Source organism: Alnus glutinosa, chromosome 3 (assembly GCF_958979055.1).
Source record: "Alnus glutinosa chromosome 3, dhAlnGlut1.1, whole genome shotgun sequence".
Classification (NCBI taxonomy): Eukaryota; Viridiplantae; Streptophyta; class Magnoliopsida; order Fagales; family Betulaceae; genus Alnus; species Alnus glutinosa.
The window spans coordinates 4,231,710-4,242,885 of NC_084888.1; the positions used below are offsets into that span (position 1 = coordinate 4,231,710).

Consider the following 11,176-nt stretch of genomic DNA (forward strand, 5'->3'; position numbering starts at 1 on the left):
TCAAAAGCTTGCAAGCAGGAAGAGATTTCTGGATATTTCTGTAGACCATACCCCATTTCCTTCCCATAATTCCATTCAAATTACAGATTATTATTCCCGGCATATTATTATATCAATATATTTTCATCTGTATCAAATGAACAAGTCCTAGCACTACAATTCTCTTCACCTACGATTATAAATATTATCAATGCTTCATGAAATATGAATAGACAGCTATCCATCTTATCTGAAATTCAATTTTGATGTGATGGCACTATGGCAGCAGTTAGTTTGCAAGGATTTATCCCTTCATTTCAGAATTATTTTTTTTTTGCTACTATCCCTTTTTCTACTCGTTGTTTAGTTGGAAAGTTCATCTTAGTGCAAACTTTTCAACCCATAATATTAATAGGAAAGAACCCCCTATAACCCCTTCTCCTCTGTTCTGTTCTTACTCACAAAAAGAAAAAGAAAAAAATCTATCATAAATAACATAAGAGTCATTTGTACCCATACGAGATTTCGATTTTTTAGATTTTTTTTGGATAAGAAATGAGGGAGGAGAGTGTGGAGTTCAAAGTGTTAGACAAGTAAGGTCTACAGTCTGTATCCGCTCTCTTATTTCTTAGAATTAGGTAAGAAATCTGAAAAATGTGAGTGAGGGCAAAACATCATTATGTGAAAAGCATGCATGTTTGTTTGTTAAAATGGATGAGAAAATGGAAATTCCCATTTGTGTAAGAGTGAGGGAGGGTTAGGAGTTTCCAAATTGGGAAGAAAGACTTTTTTTTTTTTTTTTTTTTTTTTTTGCATTATTTTGCAATCAAAAAAATTATAACAAGAAAAGGTGAGGGTCTTGTCATTCGTTCACACAGCACCCATAAAAGTAGAGAGCAAGAGGAGACTACACAAGTCCACAGCCATCTTTCCTAAACAAGCAAAATGGGAGGCTTGGCTTGGTTTAAACGTTTCTTTCTTTTTTTGGGGTTTCTTGATTGACTATGTTTTTTTTTACTGAAACGCCGTGTTTAACGCAAGCTCCTCTTTTTCCAATTTCAGTTTTTTATCTCTTGCTAAGACAAGCATAGAGTCGTGTTTGTAGCCTTTTTTTTCTTGCAATTCTGAAAGCCCCAAAAAAGGGGTTTGATTGTTTGAACTTTGAAGAGTGAGAAACAGAGAGATTTTTTTTAGCATTTTTTTCTATAGCTTCTTCTTCTTCTTCTGTATGCCAAAATTAGAATGCGTGTTGGACTCTTGTAGGCTCTAATAATAGGCGGACGGCAGCGTTTCAACTACTCTATATAACCTGCCTACCCAAATTGCTAAAAGGTTCTCTTTTTTATTTTTTTATTTTTATTTTTTAACCCGGAAATTGCGAGGAAGTTTTGCTCTGGGAATTGGAATGTTCAGCGTAGAAGCCCCATAAAGAGTGGGGGTCTTTCTGTAATTCTCTCGAGTTAATAGTAGTTTCCTGTACCAAAAAAACTAAAATAATTAATCTTTCACCCTAAAAAGGAAAGGAAGGAAAAAGAAGAAGGTTGTATTACTTTGGAGCAAGAAACTAAAAATTAAGAAGGTTTGGTCCAGCTCCAGGCTGTGATTGATTGATTTGTATTTGTCTGAAAAATACTTCACCACATATTTCAATGGTTCTACATCAAATGCTGTCTTTATTGTGTAAGGTCACAATCAGATGGTGGATTGAGTTGTGTTTTTACCCAAAAAAAAAAAAAAAAATTGCTAATATTAATTGTCTCGGACTCGATCTTCAAAACAACTTGCGAAAATTGAATTACTGAATTAATCAAATTAAAAAAATGCACGAGTTTAATAGATTGAATTGAAAAAAATTTATTTGACGTAGTTTGGAGAAACAATCTGTCCATTAATCAACTCACTTGAGCATCTTTTGGAAACTGAATTACCCCCTCATTAGGGGGGTTTGATTTGGAAATAGAAGTTTTGTGCTTTGTGTCATTTCTTTAATCTCTTGAGCATTAAAAAGGCAAAAATCAACTAGCATCTTAAACAAGAAATCTCTTCCTGTTCGGCCTAAAATCAAATGGGTTTGGGTTGAATGGCCTCCAACCTAGAACTCCCATTAAGCCCATTCCCACAAAGCCCATAGTGCTTCACTCAAAAACTCTAGCCTCTACAGACAATAGGAAGCATTATCACCATTCTTTCTAATCAGAAGTTGTATATCTATTTCTTTAATTTTTATTTGAGTTTAAACTTCCCCTTAATAGATGATGCATATTTAATTGAAATATGAGATGAATTACAGAGACACAATTTGAACTCAAAACCTCTACACTAATACCAGGTTAAATTATTACTTATCTAAAAAACTTAAGCGAATAAGAAACTGTTAATTTAGAAGTTTAATTAATATTCTAACACATACATCTGCTACAAAGCGGTGATAAAACACGCTGAGCACTCTACCTAACACAAGGGCCCTAAAAAGAAGTCACAGCAATGCCAAGTCTGACCTATTTTATCCCATTTTGATTTAAATCAAGTTCAGTGAGATGTCTTGCATGGGATCAGTTCCTCGCACTTTGAACTTTGAAGCTGCAAGGAGATAAACATAGTATTCCACAAGCATGACAAACAGATAGATATACACAACTCCATCAACCAACTTCAAAGAAGGCCACAGGATGTTCAAAGAATATTTCATCAAATCTTCCATAATTCCATAATCCCATTTCAATAGTGAACATTTCTTTTCCACAATTTAATGTAACTCTAATCTATGAGTACATGTAACAACATTGTAATCTGGCATTCCTTGTATGGAGCACATCTATGCTGACAAGCCAGTTTCATGTGTGCAGAAGCTTCACAGCGAAGTAATTATGTAACTCCATTAATCTTGGGAGCGCATTTTTTTAGGTCTGGTACGCATGCAAATGTTTAAATGGATTTCCATTAGCGACATTAACTGTCATAAATAAATAACAAGACATCATCAATATCCATTAGTCAGATTGATGAAAAGACTTAATTGCAGCTTATTATTTATTTGGAGACTCAATTATCCAACTTCAGGTTTCACATATTTTTCAAGTACCAAATGAGGCGTTTTTCCAAGAATATATTTTTTTAGGAATAACTTCACAAAAGGGTATCGAACGATACGCCATTTTGAGATAAGGGTACACTGAACTAGCAAACGTCTCAAACTGGGGTATCCAAGTTTCCAAACGTCTCACTTAAGGGTACTCCGTTAGGATTTGCTGTTAAATCCTGCAAAAATTCCCAAAATACCCCTATGTTTATTTTTTTTAAAAAAAAAATTATAAAAATTTTCAAAGATTCAAACATGAGTATTTTTGCAAATTTCGTAAAATTCTGAACAACACCTAGATCCTAGCATATTTTTTTTCTTTTTTTTTTTTCCTAAAAAAAATAGGGGTATTTTGGATACTTCGTTAGGATTTAACAGCAAATCCTAACGGAATACACTTAAATGAGACGTCTGGAAATTTGGATACCCCAATTTGAGACGTTTGCTAGTTCAGTGCCCATATCTCAAAACGACATATAATTCGATACCTTTTTGTGAAGTTATCCCATTTTTTTATAAGTAATCAATATATCATTAAAAGCGTAAGGCGCCTTAGGTACACAAGTATATAAGAGAATCACCTAGTTAATAAGAGCAAAAAGAACAAGAAAATCATGATAACTAAGCACCAAGGAAAACAAAAGCAGCTGTCCAAAGATATAGGGTGTTGAAAAATAAAGACTTAATCTCTTCTAAAGTTTTCTCACGGTCCTCAAAACTTCTATCATTCCGTTCCTTTCATAAGACACCACAAAAGGGTTTGTCCAAGAATATATTAACCAAATAGAACAAGCTTCATATATGCAAATCAAATAGATATGTGTGGAAAAGGATAAAGCATGACAGAAATCAGTGGCTAGTAGGCCAACACAGAGAATGAAGAGCAAACCATATTACTAGACTTAGTACTGACCTGTGCTGCCAGTAATTCCTCTCTTTTTGAGCGAGCAGAGCATCCCAATAAGCGGTATTATACTCTCAGATCAAGATCAAATACAAAGCGCACCCATGTCGGGTGGCTCTCCATCAGATCCACAAGTTGGTGCAGCTTTATCAGGTCCACCTTTCTTGCCTTGCTTCCATTCCCTTTTCTTTCTGGAATCAACTGATTGGTTACTGATACAACAACAACACATTAAAAAAAACTGATGAGATTTTGAAGGAGCGTGGTCATTTTTGTTTTTTTTTTTTTTGGGGGGGGGGTGTTCATGTGAACAACATTTGTGATAAAACACCATTATCCAAGCTCTACATAACATCATAGTTGACAGAACCACTTAAAGAACCTCTTCCATTTTCTCTTCATATGCTACATAAGATGTGCCCTTCTCCCCAATGGTAATAAAGTAATCCTCACCAGTCAAGCCAGTATTCCTCATGCGTGCACACACATACAACACAAGCACATACATACATATATTTATGTTTGTGTGTAAACAGACCTACACATAGGATTCACGAAGCATACATTACAAACTTAGCAGAGGATCTCCCAGTGACTGCTCCACAACAAGCTTTGTATTTCTTCTTTGAACCACATGGACAGGCCTTATTTCTTGAGATCTTCTGCAGTGGGGGAGACAAAGAAACAGGTGTCATTTGGAACAGGCTCCATACAAAGGGAAGCAATTCCTAATTTGCATTATATATATAAAAAACCTTGTCATCTGGTTGGGAACTACTATCACCATGACTTCTTTTAACACTATTACTGGAGGCATCTTTCAAATAGGTCTTCTCTATGGGTTCTTCATCATGTTGCTCACAGTTTCCATCTACACCAACACCTGGACATCCTCAGGAATTTTAAAATCAGAATAGTAAAAAGAAAGAGCAAAGAAATATTTAACAGTCAACCAACAAAGGAGTATAATGAATCGTGTAATAGAAGACAAGCGAGGTAAGTAATAATTATTTATTAACTTAGTATGAATTTCATACCTTAAAAAGAAATGCTAAACCTGTACCAGTTTCTATGTATTCTTTTTCAAGTAAAAGATACGGAGTTCTCCACTCTTTAGGTTCAATCCACCCTTTTTAAGCTAGGACGAGAGCGGATAAGAAAATAAAATAATCCCAGGTCAAATGTCCTAATAAACCAACTAATAGAGCAAAAGAAGCAAGAAATTTTAACAAAACAAAAACCAAGAACACTTGCCGAGTCATCAATGAGGCACCATTAAAACCAATTGCTAGAAACAAGTAGATACAACAGCTGAAAAATATACCAATAAATGAAGGTAAATTTTTCTTTCAGATCGTCACATCACATGAAACCTTAAACAACCACGCATTATTACCTATCAAGAGAAATATAATAAAATAAATAAAAAACCCAGTTTTCCTCTTTTGATCCTTTTAGACAGCCACATGCTTAACTGGCACTAAAATTGACTGGTAAAATCACCACTTATCCCAAAAATTTAAGCTGATAGGAAATAATAAAATTAATCATTTAATTAATAATCTAACACTTCTCCTCATGTGTGAGCTCAAATTTTCCTTTTAATAAGTGGGAGTGAGACCCGACACGTTATTTAACTGAAATGTGAGTGAATTGACAGAGACAATATTCGAACTAAGGATATTTGTTATGATATGATGTTAAACCACCAATTGTCTCATAAGCTTAAGCTTATAGGAAGTGATGAATTTAATCTTTTAATTAATATTCTAACAATGAATAATACTATTAAGCAAACATACCACCTACAAATAAAAAAAGTGGCAAGGAAACACAATACAAAGTTTTATGTAGAATATAAGAAAATTGTTTATTACAGAAAACAAAACAGCATCATTTCTAGCCACAACCTCATTAATTTATCTAGAGTGTGCAAAAAGTACTGACCGGCCATTACCATAGGAAGTATCCGACTGACCATGAAGTGAATCAGTTTGCACGAAGTACTCTTCTGCTACTTGTTCTGCTATCAGAAACTCTATTGCGAGGTCAACATCACCATGTACTTCTTCTAAAACCTGACATGAGAACAACAAGAATATCTCAAAAGCTCCATCAGTCCAAGCATACCAGTAAATAAAAGGTCAATATATCAGCATCAACAGAAACTGCTGTTGTACAGGAGGAAAAAAAAAACACAGAAAAAAATAAGGCAGGTCAATATCACCTGTTTAACTTTTTCAGCATCTTGACATCCAGTTCCTGCCATTACCATTTTGATGGATCCAGCATGGATAATATCCGCACCAGTTCCTCCTCTAGACCGTGCAACTGCAGCTTTTGGTTGATGAGCTGTTGCTGAAAGATCAGCATCCACCTTTCACAAACTACAACTTATCAGGAAATTACCAACCAGTAAATGCACGCACCCATTGCCGTTGTAGCAATAATGAGTAGTTTGAAAAAGAAGAAAAAAAATCAAACATAAACCTTGATGATGATTGGCCTAGCTGGCCCATCAGAAGGGTCTTCCTTTAACCGCACACTATTATAGTGTTCTTCATCATGATAAGATCTGAAAACCATTTGCATATCATATTTCAGTATCAAAACACCAACCATCTGTTGTAAGAGGAAGCGTTCATTAAATTGAACTACTAATAATATACCACAACTACAGAAAACTGCAGAAGTGGATCCAAATCGAACTACTGATATATATCTTGTAGCATTCAAATCCATATAAATATTTATCTGTAAGACTTGTGGCACCACTAGAGGAAAAGTGGCTGCCATGCCCTATGAAACTAAATGATGTATCTTCTGTGGATAGAAAAGCATTAGTCGATACTACTAGTGTCAGCAGGCAAATGAGGTCTTTTAACTCAAATGGATATTATAACCTACAGTAGGAACAGATTAAGGCTGGCCGCTTAGTACAAGCGATTCTCATCCTTATTCTTTATTACTGTCCTTTTCCCTCAACATAATCAGGTAAGAGGCATCTGTAAGCTGTTTATTCGTTTCAAATGTTACAATTCGTCCTATTCACTATATCTAAAATCTCTAACCAATATCACTCAAGTGATCCACGTCCAATCCTGGTAATATTACAAGTCAGAACTCAATCAAGGACAAAACCTTGATAAACAAAAATAAGATAGCAACTTAGTCTATCGAGTACTTGACACAACCGTATTACTTACACCTCTCTAGTCTAAAATTTGCTTAGTAACATGAACCTATATAAGCTCTAGATAGCATCTTAATTACTAAACTCTGATTATCATATGACAAAATTGCACTTCCAAATCTGTCACAGTTGTTTCTACAACATACAATATGTCAAAAGTAACTGTTATTGCTCAAGTCAACAAAGCATGACCCAGAAATTCTAGGCTGGTTACAAAATCCTTTCTCATCTATCAGCTCTACCAAGGGCCATTTTAGAAGATTTTTTAAAAATAAAAAATAAAAATAAATAAGAATACACAATTTCAAGGGGAGTTTTACACCCATCCATAATCAAAAGGCGAGCACAGCATACTATAATCATGATAAAAGATTCTAGGTTACTTACAAATGGACCATGCAAGCTCCATGCTCATCAAAATTACGGATGTACCACCGAGGCGACATGTTCTGTATCAAGTAATGCAACAACACAGAAGATCCATCTTACACAGGCAAAGAGAATTGGCATGTCACATATATGATGTGTGTGTGGGAAAGTGTACAGGTTCAATTGTATTAAAGCATGCATGCATGCAAACATATAGCAAATTTGAATGGGTAAAAAATGTGCTAGTAATTAATCACTCCACCTGGCATTGCCATGATTCAAATTCTTCCAGGCAAAAAAGTCATTTAAAAAAAAAATTTGACAGGAGAAATTATGCTGCAAATACAGACACTTACATAAGGTCAAAAATCAAACGTTATTGACCTAGAATCCCTTGAACTAAGTCTTTATGCTAACAATAATGAAAAGCAGACTCAGTATGGTATGACAGAGAGTTTCAAATTAAGTTTAACTACAGCACTTGAAGACTGGCTTTAAAAGTGCATAACCAACTGAAATGCCCAAAAAAAAGGGGAGAAAAATAAAAGGATACTATTCCAATCATGATAAGCATATAGATGAGTGCTGATAATAAATGCAGAGGGAAGAATAAGGTCTCACCCTGTGAATGCATATATTACTGTGTGTGACAAGGGAAGCTGCTTGCAATTCCATATGTCCAGCCCATGTGCCCTCCTCTTCCATGGATTGGCAATATTCATTAAATGGGATATCATCCTCAATAAATGGTTCAAACATTTCACGACTCTTCTGTTAATCACAAGGTTGAAAGTCAGAACATTTGGAAGTTGGTTATCCAATAAAAAAAAAATGTGAGATTGGGTTCATACTTCATCCAACCAGTTTGCAAATATACAGATTGCGATTTGTTGCAAATAACAATAAACAGAATGACAAACGTCATCAAAATACAGAGAGATTTCACATTGAAAGGCCGGAAATTGAGTGGGATAAACTTCAAAAGCATATTCAGAAAAAAAAAACTATGTAACAGCTTAACTGGCATGGTTTCAAATGATATGAAACGAGCATTTCGTAACAATCACCTCATTATTTCTTTCACATTGACAACAATTTATTTCATATAGCCCCTCTATGCTTATTAAAGCTACATATCCTTTAATTATTGCAGGACATATATTTAAAAGACCAGAAATAACATATAAAATGGAGAACTAGTTTACTTCTAAATCCCAAAGAGTGTTTACAGAAAAGAATAAATACTGAATATCATAGGAAAACCCCATAAAATGGAAGAAAAAAAAAGGTGTGAGAACAATTTTCTCAGGAAAAAAAATAGAGGAAAAGTCAAGGAAAAAAGTTTAATTTATTTCAAAAGCCATGTACCAAAATATATTCTACCACCATGCTGCGGTACTTCTTATGTTCCTCTTCATTGCCTTCCAACTGATCTGCAAGGGCCCTGCAAATTCATCAGTGCATAACTTAAACTACATTATATATGGGGGGAAAGAACTATTTCATACACTTGTTTTGTTGGTGATACTATGAAATCCAGATCAAATACAACAAATATGTTATACATACTATGCAACCTTAATATATCAAGTTAACAATTGCAGAAGTAGAATGATAATGCATATCATATACTGTAAGTAGCAAATGTAAGCTGAGGCCATTGAATAAACGCTGACCTGAAGAAACAATTACCATCTGCAGTCACTTGGAGGATTTTTAGGCCCAATGCATCAAGCTGAGCACAGAACTGAGGCATATCAGTCACGTTTCCCTGCTTTTTGACCTGTCCACCGCATAAATTTCCATTCACCAATTGTTGAGGAATTTTTAAAAGGAACCGCTTTTTCCCCTCATCATCAAAAAGACCACAAAACCTCATGTTGGCTAAAACAAGCTCAAATTGTCATTCACAACTTCAAGGGTCAAATTTGCAACCAATGCACATCTTCAACTCTATATGATTGGCCACAACAACATAAATCCCTTCTCGCCCTAACATAAACCACAAATGCTGCACACCATCTCAATGGTACACAACATGCTTCATCTAATCTCAAATTTCTCAAACAAAACCATTTTCAACCAAGGCTTGCCAGTTATCCTATCGAACAATATGCTAAACCACCAATTGTACCAAAAGCTTAAGCTTGGATAAATTTAATCATTTAATTAATATTTTAACAATCACCTTCACGTGTAAGTGCAAACTCTCCGCGGCCCAACAAGTGAAATATTTAACTATAACGGGGTAAAAAAATGTAGAAAAACGGTTCGAACTCATTCCTCTAATATTATATTAAATCACCACATATCTAAAAGCTTAAACCGAGAAGTTTAATTAATATTTTAACACAATATGATCCCTACAGTACGTGCAACATCCTGATCACTCTCCAAAAGCATAGTTAGGCTACCTCAATCACGTGACATACATATGCAATACATACAGACATACATATTTATTTCGATGAAAACTCAAAAATGAATTGCACCAATCAAAAGCATGGAATGGACAAATTAATAAACGCAAAAATAAAATTAGAAAACTTAATGAGATAGAGAGAGAATTTATAAGCGATTATTGCATAAGTTATTGCGAATATTGGCAATGAGACTAGAAAAAATAAGATTAACGAGGAGACGCAATGAGCGGAGAGGATGTGAAATGCTTACGTGAGGCTTTCTTTTAGGTTTCGAGTTTTGATGCTTTGTTTTTGCCATTCCTCCCAATCCCAAATCGTTTCCTTGTGATACTTCGCAGTTCGCGCAGACTTAGGTTGGGTTCCGACTACCGACACACAAAAAATACAAACCGCGACAGTATTGCTGATTTGGCCTCTTTTTCCCCCCTCCCCAGTCCCCCTTAACATTTGGTTTTGGGTCCAAAGCTTAGGCCCGTATTTAGGCCCACAGTCCAGCAGTTGTAGGGCCGACAATGCATTTGTTGGGTCGACTTTCCAAAGGCTCACAAAGTCTCAATGGAATTTTGAGTTGGGTTTTTTTTTTTTTTTACTTGTGTAACTTTTTTTCACGTTAAAATATAAGTTAATTTCAAATTAAGAAAAAATATAAACTGTAAGTAATATTTCTTGAAGATTTCCAAACCATTTTCTTAAAAACAGAGAGGTGCTTATTTATATGAATTCAGCTACGTTAAATCACTACTTTTTTTTAAAAGTTTTAACTATTAGGATAAATAATGATTTAACATAATATTATAACAGATGTCCTGAATTCGAACCATGTCTTTATCATTCACCTCCTATTTCAATGAAATATCACACGTGTTAAGCCCTACCTATTAAAGGAAAGTTTGAGCCCACACGTAAATGGAAATGTCAGTATATAAATGATTAAATTAATCTCTTTTTATAAATTTAAACTAAATAAGTGATGAATGATGATTTAACAAGGTCGTTTAATAAAGTAAAGTTTTCTTAATTTGAAATTAACTTATATTTTTTACTTGAAAAAAGTTACACGAGATAAAAAAAGAAAAACCCAAACCATTTTCTTAAAAACAAAGAGATTAATATTTATACGAATTCAGCTTATCTAATAAACGGGCCCAAACCCATTTGCAAGCGGCTCTACTCATTTACTGCCCTAGTTTAGATAACAAAAGTAGAATTATCAGGTAAATGACCAAACT

The 11,176-nt window shown here is 34.5% G+C and overlaps 1 protein-coding gene across 5 annotated transcripts; it reads right to left on the reverse strand.

Moving 5' to 3' along the window:
* Positions 1 to 2,353: 2,353 nt before the first annotated feature.
* Positions 2,354 to 10,346, reverse strand: LOC133862492 (OVARIAN TUMOR DOMAIN-containing deubiquitinating enzyme 7). Of its 5 annotated transcripts, none has more exons than XM_062298331.1 (12): positions 10,198 to 10,346; positions 9,201 to 9,307; positions 8,893 to 8,968; positions 8,146 to 8,295; positions 7,543 to 7,604; positions 6,453 to 6,537; positions 6,190 to 6,339; positions 5,920 to 6,040; positions 4,718 to 4,845; positions 4,527 to 4,624; positions 3,972 to 4,174; positions 2,354 to 2,559 (listed from the first exon to the last, which is right to left on the reverse strand). In XM_062298331.1, the coding sequence occupies exons 1-11, from the start codon at positions 10,243 to 10,245 to the stop codon at positions 4,048 to 4,050; spliced, it is 1,152 nt and encodes a 383-aa protein (XP_062154315.1). In that variant the 5' UTR covers positions 10,246 to 10,346; the 3' UTR covers positions 2,354 to 2,559; positions 3,972 to 4,047. The 5 variants fall into 5 exon arrangements, with proteins under 5 accessions (XP_062154315.1, XP_062154316.1, XP_062154314.1 ...); XM_062298332.1 differs by lacking the exon at positions 2,354 to 2,559 and adding an exon at positions 2,606 to 2,932 and having other exon boundaries at positions 9,201 to 9,259; XM_062298330.1 differs by lacking the exon at positions 2,354 to 2,559 and adding an exon at positions 2,606 to 2,885.
* Between the last annotated feature and the right edge of the window lie 830 nt (positions 10,347 to 11,176).